Consider the following 19,415-nt stretch of genomic DNA (forward strand, 5'->3'; position numbering starts at 1 on the left):
CATTATTAATTTACAATATAAAATTAAATATATAAAGAATAATCTAAAATGAAGTTAGATAATATGTGAAGCAACGTATAGGAAGAATGATGAAAGTAACAAAAACATACATGAAAGCGTTTGATGAAATGAAGGTGGGATGGTTAGAAATAGATATAGAGCACTCCAGAAGTCCAAAAGGGATAAAGGGCTATGGAAGAGGTGAGGGTGTGGTGGTGGGTCCTAATTGTCTGATATTGTCCCCTGCGTACCTCATGCCACTCACCTATCATAAGCTATGGATGGTGCCTTTCAGGCTTTGATGCACCGTTTCTTTGGTTGCACTTAAAGCTGCGATATGTGCATGCTATTTTTTGCTCTCACTTTATACCGCACAATCACTCCACCCACAACATGCGCACTTCACCATATCTCATTCGCCTTCACCTAAACTCATTTCACTGACACAACACCAACTCAGTAATGCAACCCTCAACAATATGCTTCTCAAATGGCTTTGGCTCATTGCCCAAACCAAACATTTCTTAACATTCGTGTAATACATATTCCTTCCCTTGTCCTCCACTGCCACCTCAATGCACCAGCTTCACGTCTTTTCACATTTCAAAAATCAAAACTTCAAAAATCCCCATAGCAATAGTAACAACACTCATAACATTAACCATTCAAATTTTAAATTAGGCACAGTAAATAGAAATGAAAGCGTCAATACTACTAATGATTGCTCATCACCGAATAATCCAAAACTCTACAAAAGGAGACAAGCTGAATTGTAAATAGAAACAACTCCAAGATAATGACAAAAAAAAAAAGAAAACGCGAGTGGCTTCACAATGTTAATTAAAGATCCATCTGTTTCAATTTTGATATAGGGCAACCGGAAAAACCAAAGTAGAGATTCTTTCTGTTCAAGTGGTCCACGTCATGTCGTTCTCGAAAATCCAGTGGCACACCTCAATTTTCCCAGGGCCTGATCCCAGTGCCAAGAATGCCCCGTGTTCTGGGCCCCACGCTGACGTGTCAAGGTGACAGATGGCAACACCGTGATTCATCTTCTCCATGGTCTCCACGTTAAGAATATCAGCTTCATAAACTCTCACTCGAGGTACACTGTGGCAATAATACAGCAAGTAAGGGTACAAACTCTGATGACACGAAACTGATTTCGTTACTTTTCCACCCTCCACTGGGTAGACCTTACCAATCATCACACTCGATCCTGAACCGTTCACATTCTCCGTGGTCCTCACCACAGCACTGGGACCCACCACCGATGCCGCAAACTCTATCATTTCCTCTGCAGACGCGATACACCGTTTCGTCTCACCCCTGCTCGGCTCCCTCTCGCACTCACCCAACGCGTTAACTATCACGCGCTCTGTAAAAGACCCCTCCCGCACGTCGAACAATACCCTCATTTCGTCGATCCTCGCCGACGAGAACGGTAATTTCGAAGCAATCGTTAGGGGCAAAAACGACCTTGCAGGCATTTTATCCCTAATGTCAGGCATTAAAATCACGTTCCCTTCTTTCATCATCGATTCTCTAAAGAACTTACCCTGCTCCACCCGCTTATTTACAACTCTGCCACTTGTTGCGCTGAAATTACGATACCCCGAAAATGACGCGCCGTCTTTGTTGTACACTTTAAACCCGCGGCCCAACCCGTAAGATTTAAACCCGAACGAGCTCTTCCCCGTCGCGCCCTTTCCGTACTCCGCGAAACTGTCGTTTCCTACGTTGAACGACATGCCGTAGTTCGCGAATGTGGCGGTGCCGGACTTCGACCTCGCGGCGTAGCTTTGGAACGAGTCGTCGCCGACATTGGCGCGGTTCCGGTAACTGATGAAATTTTCGTTGGCGGATCCTGTCGATCCGGCTCCGTACGTTTTAAAATCGTTCCGCGGATTGTTACCGTTGAAGCTGTAGGACTTGAAGGAGTCGTTGGCTGCACCGGCGCTGAAGTCGCCGTAATTGTTGAAATGCGATTGCAGAATGTTCGCGTCGCTAGCGTAATTCGTGAACTCGCTGGTTCCGCCAATGACGCGTTTTCCGTAGCTCGAGAAGGATTGCGATCCGGAATTTGTTTCGTTGCCGTAGCTGGCGAACGACAGTTTGTGGTTGGAGGAGCCGGAGTCGTAGGTGGTGAAACCGAGGTTGGGAACGTTCACCGTTTTATCGTAGTTGTTGAAGTCGCTGGAGGATTGAGCAGCGGCGGAACCGTAGCTGGTGAAGTTCGTATTCGCAACGTTACCGTTATCGGCGTAGTTCTTGAACTGTTCGGCGCGGCGCGTCGAGGAGTCGCTGTATCTCCGAAAGGCGTCGTTGTTCGCGTTTAGGCCGTTGGAGTAGTTTTTGAAGGAGTCGACTCCGTCGACTTTAGAGGAGCCGTAGTTAGCGAAGTGTTTGTTGTTGTAAACGGCGAAGTTGGCGTCGTCGTTTTTGCGCTGGAGTCTGTGCGTGTTTGATGCATCGTCGAAGGAACAGAATAAGTTGGGTGAGGAACAGAGGGATTGGTGAAGCTTGGGAATGTAGAGTTTGGGTTTTTCGTTTAAAAGTTTGTTGAGAATAGCATAGTGTTGTGGGGTAAGAGGTGAAGCTTTAGCCAGAAGAAAGTGAGGGATTGGAGGCCTATTGGTGACTCGAGTGTTCCAATAGCGAATGAGGGAGGCTTTGGGGCTGAATGGGTTTATGCGTTCGCGGGTTGCTAGAGAAACCTGCATTTGTGGAAGAAAAGTTACAGAACATGGAAATGAAACAAAACAGAGCAATGCATTGTGGTAGTTTTATTATAGTTGTTATGCAATTTATAGAGGTAAAACTGTGTGTGTTTGTTCTTACATGGAAAGATGAGAGCGACAAGAAGAAGCAGCAGAAGAAGTGGGCGTTCATTTTGAAGGTGTGAGAGCGTGTTGCGTGGGCAGTGGAGAGGAACTAGACAGTGATATAGAAGAAGAAAAATAGAGGGGCCATTGATCGCTTGGAGCCGGGGGACAATAAATTTGTGGACTCCCCAGACATTGTTTGCTTTTCTCTGCGCGAACATGGTATCAATGACTAGGTACGATGCTTTTTCTTCTTCCTTTTTTTTTTTATCTTTTATCTTATGCAGTGCCTCTGAAGATAAGTATGGGTAAGTTTACACTTTATTATATTTATATCAAATACGTCTTTTTATTTGCTTGTCTTTTCTGCTATTACTCCTTAGATAGTTAAATAGCGTGGCCTCGTTTGAGTTGCAGGTGAAGGTTTTATGTTGCACTAGATAGTTAGTGGACCACATATGCTTCTTCTAGCACAGTGAACCACGATGAGTTTATAGTATAGTAATGGTCAAGTGGATGATGAGAATAGGAACTGAGATTTTATTTTGAACATTTTTATTGAATGGATTAGGTAAAGTTAAACTAACAGATTAAATTAGACAATTAGTCCCAGTGTGGGACTCTGAACCCGGGTTCTGTAGATGCTTCCCTTTTGACTTTAGCTGTTCATTAACCGAGTAGTGGGGCTTCATTTACTCGATTCATCTAACTACACCATCATTATTAATGCCATGGATTCATTATTTTATTAAATACCCTGAATCTACATAAGTACCATTTATTCTAAAATGGTACTGGTTATAGAGAATTGGTTAGGGCATCTATGTTTAGTTAGAGTTAAACTTATCTTTAAAAGGTTTAGGATTAATTTTGAAAAAGTGATTATTTTTTTAAAGTCTTGTGAAAATTAGTAGCAATAAATATTTTCTTCTACGTAATAAAATTGAGTTAGTTTGTGTTTTCGTCAGGTTCAAGCTATGTTATGAGCTTGAAGCCTTTTTGCAAAGATCAAGGTGGTCTTGGTTTGATAGACTGATTGTCAGGTTGTGGTGAATGACATTCAAGTAAGTATAGGGACATCACATGTAAGGAATGTGATGTTTAAGTGAGTGCAGATAATAAGATAAACTAAATTAATACGAGATTCCTTTTATGGACTCTTCTATTGTTGTAACTAACCAGGTATTTAGGATTAGTTTTGGTATCTCAATACTTCGCCAGTAATAAAGTTTAATCAACTTTTGACCTCTTAGCATATAAGTGTTTTAGTTTTAGTCACTATTTTTTTGTTTAACTTTTGTTTATTAACCTTCTTTCTTAATCTTAACTATGTCATGACTTTTATGTTTTCAAGACTAAATTAAAAAGTAGAAGGGTTAAATATGTTTTTGGTCCCTTAACTTTCGGTGAAAATTGGAATTAGTCCATCTTCAAAACTTTGGACTAATTTAGTCCCTAAACTTTAGAAATGTGTGAATTTAATCCTTTTAATCAAAATTTGTTAACTTTATTTGATGTTTCAAACACATTTCTCAGTTAACATTGAAACAAAAATGTGTCAAACGGTGTAAATAACTCAAATGCTATCATGAAACGCACTTGAAACATCAAAGAAACCTAACAAAATTTAGTTAAAAGGACTAAATTCACATATTTCTAAAGTTTGGGAACTAAATTAGGCCAAAGTTTTGAAGATGGACTAATTTCAATTTTCACTAAAAGTTAAGGGACCAAAAACATATTTAACCCAAAGTAAAACGTATAGGAGTTAAAATAAAATAAAAATGTCTTTTTTTAATTGAAATAAGTGATATATGTTTTGTAATAAAATACAATATTAAATAGTTTTAGTGATAAAAAAACAAAAAAAATAACTTATTTAAAAGAGTAAAATAAAAATAAGCATTCACCCAACATATATTTAAGTATTGTAACTACTGTACCAAAAATTATTGATAAATAAAGACAAATATATTAAAAATAAGAAATCTTACTAAGTTTGATATTTTTATTCATAAAGTTATTTACTCATTTTCAATACATCATTATATTATTATTTAATTTTAGAAAAACAACATTACTTCGTGCAATTTGCACTATTTTAAAGAATAAATAAATGAAGTGAAATTATTAATAATAAAGCGTAGTTACCCCAAATCAAATGTAAATAGTCATAGTATTATGTGCCTGACAAATCGGATCGCACATGCTGATATGCAGTCCATAGTACACATATTTTGGTCAATGTAAGGAATTTGACTCTCAGTACATTTTCCCAAACTTTAGCATAACGGTAAATAAAATATATTACTGTGTTAAAAGAAGAATATTGTAAGAAAATATTGAATTATTAGTTTAATGTATTATTAATGCTTAAAAAAATTTCATTACCCACCAATTAGAAACCATTAATATTTGTTGTTTTTAATATAGTTATTGTAAAAGTTAATAACTGGTAAATGTATTGATTAGATTCAATTGTTAAAAAGATTTAGCATTTTAGCCAATATTTCACGATCTGAATTTTTTTTTCCGTAAATTGTTTTATATATAATTTTTAAACGTATACAATTATTTATTAAAATGCATACTCTTTGCAATCATTACGATGTGAATTTCAAATTTTATTTAGGATCCACTTAAGGTCCAAAGAAGGAAAGCTTTGCTTTATGTTTCCTAAAAAAAATCCAATATTATTTTCTAAGCAGCAATAACTAAAAAATAGAATTTTTTTTCAGTATCATCGTAGGGACATTGTTCGGAATTTAATTCATAGGTATGAAATGTAGAGAAGCAATCAGGTGCAAAGAAGAAAGCTACTACGACAAAAAAAAAATAATGATAGTTGACGGAGGGATCAATTTCTCTATTATTTTGTGTATAGCTTGCGTATATATGGACATGTACCTTGATAACTACATGCTCTTTCTTGATTTAGGTATATATATATATATATAAGGAGGCATGCACATGAATAACTACATGGAGTCATAAATGTGTAAAAAAAGTCACACTTAGTTGAAAGATTCTTTTTATACATTTTGAAATCATCTTAAAATAATGTATTTAGAAAATAATTGAATGAGTATATTAGTAGGTTTTAGTTTCACCTTCTCGGACAAAATTGAAATCACCAAGACTGTGAGAGAGACTTTTCTTTCTTGTCTATATGGAACATGCCTAAGCGAGAGTGGTTCTTCTTTGAAGGGTAAATTTCTTGACAAACCAAGAACGTGTGTAGGTGTATCAAGAACAGAATAAGGGACCTAGGGTGAGCACGAAAACAAGAAAGAAGTACAAAGGTCTAAAGAATGGCTACAAACAGTAGCATTATACAAGAAGCATTACTAATTTTCGATGGAAAACTATTTGATGATTGGAAAATCAAAATGCTTGCCATTTTTGGTTTCCAAGATTTAACTGATGTATAGTCATGAATGGGCTTGTAGATCCTGGACAAAAGACCACTGATGATGATGACAAGAAAAACTTCAAAATGCAGTAGAAGCTTGATAGCAAGGCCAAGTTTCTTCTCTACCAATGTGTAAATTCTAAAATCTTTAACAAAATCTCCAAGGCTTCCATTGCCAAGGAAGCCAGAGATATTTTGAAAAACAAACGTACAGTGAAGGTGATAAGAACAAGAAGGTTAAATTGCAAACTTTGAGGAGGCAATTTGAATTCTTCAGCATGGTGGAGAATGAGACAATAGCAGATTATTTTGACAAGATTCAAGGACATGTCAATGCTATGAGGGCCTGCAAATATAGCATTACTAATGAACAAGTGGTGGACCAATCTTGAGGACATTGCCTCCAAGATTCAATCATGTAGTAGTTGCGATTGAAACATTGCCTCCAAGATTCAATCATGTAGTAGTTGCGATTGAAGCACATGAGTTTCGGATCAATGAACGAAGACACAATCAAGAGTAGACACTTGAAGCACGTTCCAAGCAAAAAGGAAAAGGAAAAGGATCATGGAAGGGAGGAAAATTTATAAGCAAGCATAATCTCGAGAGCACAAAACTAGTGATGCAAGTGAGTCTTCCAATAGCAGGTCGAGTCATCAGAAACAAAATACCAACTCCAATGAAGGTGAGGAGTGGAAATTTGATAAAAGGAAAGTGAAATGCTACAACTGCCAGAAGTATGTTCATTTTGCTCGAGATTGATGGGATGGAGAAGGAGCCAAGAATAAGCCAAAGAATCATGCATCCTTTGATTCAGAAACAGTGGTGCTTATGGCTAATACTAGTGAAAAAGTAATGTTTTCATAACTTCAAACATTTTTCTTCAAACGGTATAAAACTTGTGAGTTTTATATAAAAAGATAGAGCTTTCAACTATTTAAAGTTTTTGAAACATAATTGTGGTAATTAATTAAAATACTTAGCAATTGATTGAAATGTTCTCCATCATTTCTATATTTATATAACTCCTAAACTCTTAGTAATGTTAGTTTTAATGGGAACTTTCCGTTAGTGGAACTCCAACTGACAAAAGAAAACTTTCACAAATAATCAATTTTCTTAAATACAGGACCAGTCTTTCTTAAATGATAGGAAAACGTTGTCAAATTAGCGCTTCTGTGACTATTCATTATTTTGTTACTTTTTAAAAAAAAAAATTTAACTATTTTTTTTATTTTTACTAAAAATTGAAGTTCATTCAATACATAAAAATTAAGAGAAGTTAGGTCACTGAATCTGTTTCCCAATTATCACACTCTAATAGACAGTCAATTTTTGGGGATGTTTTGGTCTTTAAAAAAATTGTAAAAAAAGAGAGAAATTAAAAGCGTATGATAATGAATATAAAGTGTGTATGCAGAAAAATGTTTCATTTTTTATTTTTGGAATTATTTGTAGTGGTTGAAATGATGACAATCGCACGTGTTAAAGTCTCCGGAGGGTATGCATACATCCGCCTTTGGGGTAAGCTTTTTCATCTTTATTAATTTTTTTTATATTAGAGTGTAGTTAATAGAACATGAAAACTCCATCTTTTGACGGAATTTTCCCCTAAGTGACATATTGAATGACATGAAATTAAATTTTCTCCCAATGAAAGGGAGTGAATAATAAAGGATTCTACTATTTTTGTTTTTGTTGAATTTGCATTTGGGTTAATGTTCAAAATAATTAGAATATAATATGTTAGTGGAGATGTGAAGAATTAGTCTCGTTAAGTCTTTTCTTTATATTAGAATCATGATGAAATTTTGTTCTTGTGAACTTAATTATCCTTGAAATAGTGAATCTCACAATTCACACATTTGAAAACTTCTCACTAAATTTTTAGATTTATTTGTTATGTAAAATCTTTATATCTACAATTGAAGAATTTGTATGTTAAATGATTTTTTTCTGTCAAAGTTTATGATGGGTTGTGTCACTAGCTATCTTTATATCGTAATACTTTATGCTACATAGACACAACATCATATTGTAATGTAACAATGTCATAAAAATTGAGATTTGCTTCAAACTATGAAGAAAAATGGTTGTTGCTACAATGTTCTTTTTAGACGTTCGAAAGAATGCTTTCAAGAGGTTACCCATTTAGTAATAGACCTCCTTTTATTTTCTATTATTAGCATTTTGTGAAGAAAATGTAAAAAGGAAATTGTTTTGGATATGGGTCAACAATCTAAGTTGTAGTGAGTTTTTCAAAGTTTAAATGTTGTTATGAAATTCAAGTATTAGGTCTAATCAATCCTCAAAACTTCTCAAAGAATAGGTGCAGAAGATACTTCAATGCTAAAGTTCAATGTTTATGGTTAAGAATTAATGACACACTAAACACAAATCATCCACCTCCTTACCTCAAATTTCTATTTATAAGTTTCGAAATAAACTTTTAATTAACATTGGCCTAATCCAATTGTGGATAATCATATTTTACCTTAGCTGATCAATATTAAGATTAATGGAGTAACTCATGACCAACCGATTTGCTTGATGACAAATCGAGTTCACTTATGACTCGCTGGTGATCTAAGTTACGGTTGACCTTTCGGTATGTAACTCACTAAACGGTCATAACGTACATAAACAATGTGAAAATGAACAATTTGTATTTGTTGTTCTAAACTTGAGACTATTGGATCATGGTATTGATAATAATTGTTGTTGTTTATTGTTATATTCTAATTGAAATTATTCAAGTACCTGATTGGGCATTTGAAGTTACAAGTAGAGTTGTCAATTTGAACCATAGCCCATGGGCCAACCCTAACCGACTCTTGAAAAAACTCCATTTTAGGAAACCCCTCAAGTGGGGGCCGAAAAAAAGTCTCAACCCCCTCTCAAGTGGGTTAGGGTCGAAGTTGAGGTGGGTTTAGCTTCACTACAAAACTTTAATTAATTTTTAGAAAAAAATATTATTTCTATACACATATAAAATTATATATTTTATTAGATAATTTAATATGTTGTAATTTTATTATATTTAAATCAATATTTTTATATCATACTTATTATTATGTTATTAAATAAAATATATAATAACATTTCATACTTTTTGAGTTTTCATATATTAAATAAAAATATATTTTTATATTTTTATATCATACTCATATATAACAATCTTCATGTATGAAATAACACGTCATATATATTTCTCATATATCATTATACGACCATGTCAAATATTTAATGATTTTATTAACCACTAACTTTTGTAAAAAAAAAAAAATCTTGAGTTTTTACTTCTAACATATTCTCTAACCAAATGTGCAACACTTTGATTTCTGAGATGTCACGAATTATTAAAAATCGGTAAAATTAAAAATTTATCATAGCGCAGAAACGTACTCAAAGGAAACCTTATCCAATTACATTATTTCGAGTAATAAAATAACGAATAAAATACTCCAATTATTTGTCTTAACTTGTAAAACAAAATAGATTTAAATGAATCCAAAGGTTATTCCTCATCCTCTCTCGAGTCACTCATGCCTCTGGAACATCTGTAACATTATATGCTCACGTATAACACATTATACAATCATCATTGATAGTTTCATTCACAAACACAGAAACACAAACATGTATGGGTAAGCTACCGAGAAAACAATCATAACCAGAAGATACATACATACTGATTATTTCGACCATAATCAAACACACAACAAGATACATATCTTATGGTTATACCAACCATAATCAAACACATAACAAGATACATATCTTCAGTATATATCAACCATAATCAAACACCACATACATAATAGTAATAATAATAGGATTCTTAAACCTCTAACATAAACAATTCAATCATACTGAATTACTCGATCCCTGATCCTTGAACTTCGATTATCGATCCTTGATCTCTAACCCTTGATGTCATTACTAACATCTCACACATAGACCCTTGGTCTATTTACTCATTAGCACCCATGCTAACTACTTACTATAACCATTATAGTAACACCACTATCAAAATAACATAACTTAGAGCATATCAAGTACCATGATCATCATCATAGATACACCACCATTATGATTATCCTACTCATGAACAACACTATGAGCATAACCGTACCGTACCACAATACCATAGTGGAAAGAGTTCATCTCACTCATGTACCCTACCTCACCGACTATAGTCACTCCTACAGCCCACTTGTAGCCTCCCTATAGGATATTTGTATCCTTCCCTACAAATCATCTCCTTTCAATGCACACAAGGCAAAAGGAAACACCTATCCGCAGATAGAACCAGGATTTACAAGGTGCAACAAGCAGACTTATCCTCCACTCTCATGCTCATCAATCACATACTCAAGTACATCCCAAAACTCACTCATGCTCTACTCTCAACCACAAGTCAAACGATCCTAAACATAACCACTAACCTCAATCTTTGATTATCATCATGTTTCATAGCTCCTTAGGCTTGGTTCACGTCCATTCTTCATCAACTTCGCCATTTTTCACCAAAATGCACTATGATAATCAATTATCACTTAAGATAATCGATTATCTCAGTGAAATTTACCCAAAAACATCATGCGGGAAGGGATAATCAATTATCATTTCAAATAATCGATTATTCCCGAAACCACACTCAAAACCAACGCGTAAATAATCGATTATAACTAATGATGATCGATTATATTTGAATCGAAACACATCCTGAACATGATTCAAGCATTCAAACATACATACATCAATCCTATATCATGTGGAAACATAGCTAATACATCATACATGCATTCAAGCATCTCATACCCATGTAAACATACTCAAAACACATATACTACATCACTTGAATAATCCAAATTCAATCAATGACATGTTATACCCCCAATAATAGGGTGCAAAAGAGTCTACGATAAAAACACCAGATAGGATTTTCAATCAGCCAAACTAACTAAGCATAATGTTTACAAATGAGAACCAAGAAGATGAAAGTTCTCCAATATAGAGCTGTTGATGCGAGGCTGTTTTCTCCCAAACTAAACCTCTGATTGAAGATTCGAACGATCAGAATGAAGAACCATACGCATGAAACCCACTGTCCAAAATTCAGCCCGATCCAATGGTGAACGACTTACGAAAACACTAGTGCAGGTTTTATGAAATGCTCCAAAACAAAGCTTCTGATGCGAGGCTATTTTCTCCGAAACTAGACATCTGATTGAGGATCTGAACGACCACAATTAAGAACCATATGTCTGGAACACATTTTCCAAAAATCAGTCTGATCCAACGGTGAATGACTTCACAACGACGAAAACACCAGTGTAGGTTTTATGTTATGCGGGAATGACTTCTTTTCTTCCTTTCTCTCTCACTTGGCTTTTCCCTCTCTTCAAATGACTCTAATGTGCTCTACTAGTCTAACCCATCTCCACTAAAACAAAATGAGATCTAATGGTCCACATTATTTTGCCTATTCTCCACATAGAAAGGGAACCCAATAACCCAACACTTATAACATATATTTGCATGGAAATCCCCACGCATCATAACTTTGTTCTCTCTTAGCATCAAACTCTGTTGGGATAACCGAACAAAATATACATAATACATTCATAGGGAAAACTCATCACAAATATTATATAAACCTTATGCACATGCATACACAAACTCTTACCCAACAATAACCACACATAATCATAATCATAATTATGCACACATGTCTCAAAACTAGAATTAACCAATCCAAATAATCAATAATTCATGGCATACAACAACAAACAAACAAAGGTAAGTTTCTCCATACTTTGGTCAATCATAAGGATTTATCCACAACCCTAAAACACCATCAATCTTCCTTTACACTAAAAGTTTCCCGTTGTTCTTTCTCTTCTTCTCCCAAAACGCCAATCTCCTTTCTTCTTATGTTTTCTCTTTGTTTTAGATTTTCTAAACAAAAAATCACCAATTTCTCTATATCTTAATATTTATGAATCCACCCAACTCTATCTCTAATATTTTCTCACTTATAATAATATTTTTTATTCTAATTTATTATAATCAGTCTATCAATAATATATATTATTATTATCTAGCCATAATATATAATTATATGTAATAATATATGATTTAAAATATCTACAATATCTAATACTAATATTATCTCTTTTAAATATTTAAACCCACCAAAATTATATCTCCTATTTTTTCAGATCTTACAAAATGTAGTCTTTGTAAAAAAAATCATACTAAATAAATAAAATGATTTTTCTTTGTCTTAATTAGTTTTTAATTTCTTTAAAATCAAATAAACATTTTAAAAGATATAAATGAATTTCTTATTAAGTGAATTTTTTTTATATTATAAATAATTGATTTTTTATATATTATGTATTTTTTATAATAATTTAATAATTTTTTAATTTTATAAAGAAGAAAATCAACCTGGTTACAAATTTAAGCATAAAGATAGAAGTTTCATGTTAAAACATATTATAAAAATAAGTCAATAAAATTATATTTTTAAAATTTTGATTTGAAAATAACATTTTATATTATTTTTTATTCACATTTTTTTATGCATGATGGTAAAACATATATTTTGAAAGTGAATCAATCAACATAAAGAATAATTATAATATATATGTATATTAAAAAAATTACAAGAATAGAAAAATGAAAAACTAATAAACTACATATATATGTTGAACAATTAAATTAATAAAAACTAGCATAAAAAATATATATAATCTCTAAGTATTCATTCTAATAATAATAAATTTAATAAATATTAAAAAATGATATATCATAAACCACTTAATATTATAAATAATTTATTGTTTATTTTGATAAAAAAATCATTAAAAAGTAAGAAATTCCTTACTTAAACATAAACGAAATATTATATTATATATATATATATATATATATATATATATATATAAAAGAAATATATATGAAGTTTTTCACAATAAAATTAAATGACTATCTTATATATTTTAAAAATATATTTAGTCAGTCAAGAAAAATTAAATATGTTTGGTTAGTCAGAAATTTCAAGATTTTATGTTGCTGCTTAATTTTCCTATATAAAAAAATAATCAAATTTATTGAAATCTCTTACAAAATCTATTTGATTTTATTAAAATGTTTGTATATAGTTATTTGACAAATTAAAAACACTTAAATTTGTAAAATTACATTTTTTATGTATTAAAAATGAAATGTTTTTCGAAAAAAAAAAGACTCATAAGTTAGTCTTGATCCATGTAACACCCCAAAAAAAATCCAAAATTTTACACCAGTTTTTTTTTTTTCAAATTAACATCGCGGAAGTAAACATCAAAAGTGTAGGTGTCTTACAACATAAGGATAAAACCTTACAAATATCAAATTCGTTATTCAAAGACATAAAATTTCTTTAAAACATGATAAATCCCCCATAGTTATTCCTATAACTCTCATCGGCTACTCCATCTCTGCCTCATCTGCAACGCCATCTACTCTCGTACAAGTACGATCATCGTAGGTGGAACCGCAACCACAAAAGGAAAGGGTGAGTAACTAAGAACTTAACATAGCATATAATTTCAATAGCAAAATATCATAACTTAGATTATCCTAGTCACAACCTTACAATACAACACAATATTCAATTCATAGCTTAGATCCTTACCACCCAGACTATAATATTCAACTCATAACTCAGATCATCACCACTCAGACTATCAAAGTCACAATATTAGTACCTCAGATCATAACCACTCGGACTATCAAAGTCACAATATTAAACCTCAAATCATCACCACTCATACTATCAAAGTCACAACATCTTTATACTTCACAGTATTAAACTCACAACTCAAATCATTGACACAAGCTTCTGCTGTTTCCTTGAATTTTGTCATACCAAATCTGTTTCGCAAAACAGGGCGATTCGAGTCGTCTTCCATCGCAACTTCAGACCTATCTCCCCGACTCCTCAAGGAATTACGAGTAAAAACTTCGGTTAGACGCACCCACCGAGCACTATACTCACACAAGCCGAAGTCATTGGGCGAGACATCCAACCCTCTCTAGTCCCCACGCATGAGGAAAGGGTGACACTCGAATCTCAGTCTCTGCAGAGACTCAACACACTATCGTATCGCAATACGAACACCACCGATTCGACAAAATTCTAAGGAAATGACAGAACGCTTGTTCTCACAATTTTACCATCATAACCATCACACTCGAACCTCAGTCTCCGTAGAGACTCAACACACTATCGTATCGCAATACGAACACCATCGATTCAACAACATTCTAGCGATATGACAGAACGCTTTCTGTCACAGTTTTACCATCACAACCATCACCATCATATATAAAGTAAACTAAATTCATGGACTAACAAATAATTAAATAACTTAATTTAATTATTTATCCTACTGCCGCACTCCTCTAAAATTACTAATTTCACACTTCCATCAACTAGAACAACATTTCTAGTACATCCCCACTTTTTAATTAATACCCAACATCAAAGAAAAATATAATTTTAATATACCCCCTTTTTTTTTTCTAAACACACTCCTCTCATTCTCATAATTCATTCTTTCCTCTTTCAACAATGGAAGAGAATTCTATATACCCTCTTACCCACACTCTTGGCCAAAGAGTGTAGATAAGTGCTCCCAATGAGTAAAATTGAATGTTGTCCAAACTGATCTTTGCTGACTATTTTGTTCATTACTCTCTCTACCGAACTTCAATTGAGTTGATTCTTGCTTTGTTGAAAACTAGACTCAAATATCTTTCTTTGGACATAAAACTCGAAATTTTTGGACTACAGGGCTAGTTTCAGTAAAATTATTAAAAATCGGAAAATTTAATCACGCTCTGGTATGCTCAGCTTTGACCTTTGATGACTGTTTTGCTCATTACTCTCTCTACCAAACTCCAATTGAGTTGATTCTTACTTTGTTGGAAACTAGACTCAAATATATTTCTTTGGACATAAAACTCAAAATTTTTGGACTACGGGGCTAGCTGCAGTAAAATTATTAAAACTCTAAAAATTTAATCACGCTCTGGTTCGCTTAGCTTTGACCTTTGATGATTGTTTGGCTCATTACTCTCTCTAAAGAACTCCAATTGAGTTTATTCTTGCTTTGTTGGAAACTAGACTAAAATATCTTTCTTTGGACATAAAAATCAAAATTTTTGGACTACAGGGCTAGAGGCAGTAAAATTATTAAAAATCGGAAAATTTAATCTCACGCCCTGGTATGCTCAGCTTTGACCTTTGATGAATGTTTTGCTCATTACTCTCTCTACCAAACTCCAATTGAGTTGATTCTTGAGTTTTTGGAAACTAGACTCAATTATCTTTAATTTGACTACTCATACAACTATTTTGGACTTCGGAAAGGGTCTCAAACAAATCTGAGAAAAATCGCAAAAGTTCATTTTTAGCTCCTGCGTGTTATACCCAAAAACTCATAAAACTTACAACTAAAAAGAAAGTACATACCTCAACATGTTAAATTTAATCCTAACACACAAGGAAGAAAGCATGCAACAACATTATATTGTTACCTTCTACCCATCTAACACTATGTTATATGCCAAGTTAAACCCCTTACCTCAATTCCAAGCTAGCTTCCAAAGGCTCTTAGGTTTCTTTCCTCACTAGGCAACAAGCTTCCACTCCTCTTGGTCTCCTACAAGTGATGTCCAAAAAAAAAAAACTCCAAGGCTAGGGTGGCTCTTCCTTTCTCTCACCAACTTGGTTGCTCTCCAAAATCTCTTCTCCACTCTCAAGCTTTAACCTCCCCAAGGTCACTTACAAGCCGCCTAAGTCTAGAAAACATGTACCCACCCAAACAAAATGGAAAACAATATGTGTCCACCCAAGCAAAGTGGAGCAATATGTGCCCACCCAAGCAAAGTGGAACAAGGCTTTGGAAGCCACTTCCACGCTCATCATAACACTTCAATTTCCACTCTGCTGAGCTTTGACCTTTGATGACTATTTTGCTCATTACTCTCTCTACCGAACTCCAATTGAGTTGATTCTTGATTTGTTGGAAAGTAGACTCAAATATCTTTCTTTGGACACAAAAATCATAATTTTTGTACTACAGGACTAGCTGCAGTAAAATTATTAAAATTGGAAGTTTAACCACGCTCTGGTCTGCTTTGCTTTGACCTTTGATGACTATTTTGATCATTACTCTCTCTACCGAACTCCAATTGAGTTGATTCTTGATTTGTTGGAAACTAAACTCAAATATCTTTCTTTGAACACAAAAATCGTAATTTTTGGACTACAGGGCTAGCTGCAGTAAAATTATTAAAATTGGAAGTTTAACCACGCTCTGGTCTGCTTTGCTTTGACCTTTGATGACTAGTTTGATCATTAATATTTCTACCAAACTCCAATTGAGTTGATTCTTGATTTGTTGGAAACTAGACTCAAATATCTTTCTTTGGACACAAATATCGTAATTTTTGGACTACAGGGCTAGCTGCAGTAAAATTATTAAAATTGGAAGTTTAACCACGCTCTGGTCTGCTTTGCTTTGACCTTTGATGACTATTTTGATCATTACTCTTTCTACCGAACTCCAATTGAGTTGATTCTTGATTTGTTGGAAACTAGACTTAATTATCTTTAATTTGACTACTCATAAGACTATTTTGGACTTCGGGAAGGGTCTCAAATAAATCTCAACATGTTAACTTTAATTCCAACACACAAGGAAGAAAGCATGCAACAACATTATATTTATACGGGTCTTACAATCCACATAATTTTTGTAGATATTTTTAAGACTGAACAAAGTGTATTGAACTGCACTGTCCTATAAATATTTATAGTTAACTATAAAATAGTTTGTATAAACTGAATTAAACTAAAATATAATTAGGATGAATTGGATTAAACTAATCTTATATAATAATTCTTGTTTTTTCATTACTTCTATGCTTTATAATACTTTACTCTTAACCATAATTTTATTCTTTCCATCCAACATAAAAATACTGTGCCTGATTAAGTGGGAAAAAAAATTATTTGGAAAGGATAGATTGCCAGAGATGAAAATTATATAAATTTTTAAAAAGTGAACGGCAGAAGATTAATTCTCACCATTAAATTTTTTTTATTACTGATGTTGTTAATTAGTCTTTCCATCCATTAATTATACATGTCTCAATTTACGAAGCTTTGGTTAAAATAAAACAGGACATGTACACGTTAATATTTATTTATGAAGTTCTTTTATGCTGATATTTTCATTGACGAAGTAATTGGCCTTAGCTCTTCTAATTTGTACTTTACACTGATATGCCAGTTAAAATTTAGTAAAAATTAGGTATTAATTAATATAAATTTTCATTAATTAGTTTAAAGAAAATACTTTGTCGAAATTGATTTTGTCTTGGCCCAGAATGGCAATGGTATTTTTTTTGTGTGTTTTAACTTTATTTAACTTTTTGTCTAATTCATATTTTCTTAGAATTTATCTAAACTTAAAAGATGGTTATTAATAATAAACTTCAGATAATTACAAATAACATTTAAGAATGAGTTAAATATATTTTTAATTCCATACGAATTTGTTTTTAGTTCTTCTTTTAAACTAAGTTACATTTTGATCCTTCTCCTTAAGAAAATCATAATTTTTCATCTTCCAAAACTAACGGCGTTAAAAATAAGCTGAGGTGGCTAACAGTGGTGTGCCACATAATTTTTTTTTTCTGAAACTGTTAATCTTTCCCTGATCCTCTATCTTCTTCTCTCCAACTCTACCACAACCACCTTCGACGCCATCTCGAACACCTCCACCGTGATCGCAAGTCGCCCCTTCTAATGATCCCAAATGCTCGAACATCAAACAGGTTATTAGATGTATTCTGGTAACTGTCATCAACAGAGGGGCTAGGACAAGGAGCTTCATCAAGGGGGCTAGAAGGTCTAGACAATTCCAAGGTTCCCAAGCTTCATCAACAGAGGGTATGAAACCGAAACCAAAGCATCCAAATCCTCATCAGGGAACTGATATTTGATAACCACATGTTGCCCAAATGTACTAACCATCTTCTGCACCAAATCATTAAAACTCACAATTAATACTATCTGGGCCATTACCGATGCAACCTAGTTACCCCCTAAATTCATAAGAAACCCATGAGTAGTAGCCACAAAACTACTTGAAACATTAACAACATTGCCACCGACAACACCAACCCTATTGGTAAAACTAGGAGCATGAACAAACCCAACAGTAGGATTCACAGAGGGATTGTGATTATGAATTGGCATAGCAGGCTGCACACACAATGTGGTAGCAGCACCGCCACCTCCCGAAGTCACATTCCCATACCCCATTCCAACCAAGTCAGCATCAGAGATAAGCGCATGATAGAAAATCGGCATCGCGCCAGGAACCGCCGTAGACACCGGCAAAACGAGAAACTCTTCCGCCACACTCCGTGCTATTGAATTCAGTGGCCGCACAACATCACCGCTAGGAACAAAGGTTTGCTCAAACGCCATGAAAACTTGAAATCACAAAGAAAATCGTCAATCAATAAAACATGCAAATCGAAGAAAAACCTGTGAATTAGAGAGGCAACGAATTCGTGCTAAGAGTTGGATGTTAAATCCTGAAACCAAAAACAAACAGTTTAAAACCCTAGTCAACCAGACACATAAAAACATTAAATTGAGAGAAAGAGGCTAATAACAATCCCAAGGATCCCAAGTTCTTCAACGCCTTTTAGTTCATCTCCTCCATGTCATTGGGCTTTGATCTCTCCAGCCTGTTCGAGACCAAGCAGAAGACGACCATAGTTTTCACTTCCAAGTGTTCTACGGTGTCGGTTATGGCCAAGATCGCCGCGGAGGCCAGGGGGCTGAGTTTCACAGTGGCAGAGGTGAAGGACTTCAAGATCCGGCTCCAGGGGACGACCGTGGGAAGGAAGGGGTGGCTCGCAATCACGACGGAGGTGTTCGAGGTGGCGCTAGAGTTGGCTGTGGTAGAGTCGGAGGGAGAGGGAGGGAGAAAGATTAACTAGTGGTGTAAAAAAAAAAATGATGTGACACACCATCGTTAGCCACCTCAACTTATTTCTAACGCCGTTAGTTTTTTAGGACGAAAAATTATGGTTTC

General features: G+C 34.0%; 1 protein-coding gene and 1 long non-coding RNA gene across 2 annotated transcripts; one reads left to right on the forward strand and one right to left on the reverse strand.

Annotated features, from left to right (window-relative positions):
• Window positions 1–693: 693 nt before the first annotated feature.
• LOC108329890 (polygalacturonase 1 beta-like protein 2) lies at window positions 694–3,018 on the reverse strand. The gene is made up of 2 exons (XM_017564264.2): window positions 2,842–3,018; window positions 694–2,717 (listed from the first exon to the last, which is right to left on the reverse strand). Exons 1-2 carry the CDS (start codon window positions 2,890–2,892, stop codon window positions 909–911), a joined length of 1,860 nt encoding a protein of 619 aa, XP_017419753.1. The 5' UTR covers window positions 2,893–3,018; the 3' UTR covers window positions 694–908.
• On the forward strand, window positions 2,924–7,173 carry LOC128196362 (uncharacterized). Its single transcript, XR_008248585.1, has 2 exons — window positions 2,924–3,061; window positions 6,275–7,173. It is a non-coding gene; the product is annotated as an uncharacterized LOC128196362 (long non-coding RNA).
• The last annotated feature ends 12,242 nt before the right edge of the window (window positions 7,174–19,415 follow it).

The sequence above is a fragment of the Vigna angularis genome, chromosome 4 (assembly GCF_016808095.1).
Source record: "Vigna angularis cultivar LongXiaoDou No.4 chromosome 4, ASM1680809v1, whole genome shotgun sequence".
Classification (NCBI taxonomy): domain Eukaryota; kingdom Viridiplantae; phylum Streptophyta; class Magnoliopsida; order Fabales; family Fabaceae; genus Vigna; species Vigna angularis.

Bases quoted from the DNA above. Each gene is read 5' to 3' on its own strand.
- LOC108329890 (XM_017564264.2), bottom strand. From the start codon at position 2,892: ATGAACGCCCACTTCTTCTGCTGCTTCTTCTTGTCGCTCTCATCTTTC. The intron at 2,718-2,841 runs GTAAGAACAAAC...CCACAAATGCAG, and splicing joins TGTCGCTCTCATCTTTCCAT to GTTTCTCTAGCAACCCGCGA.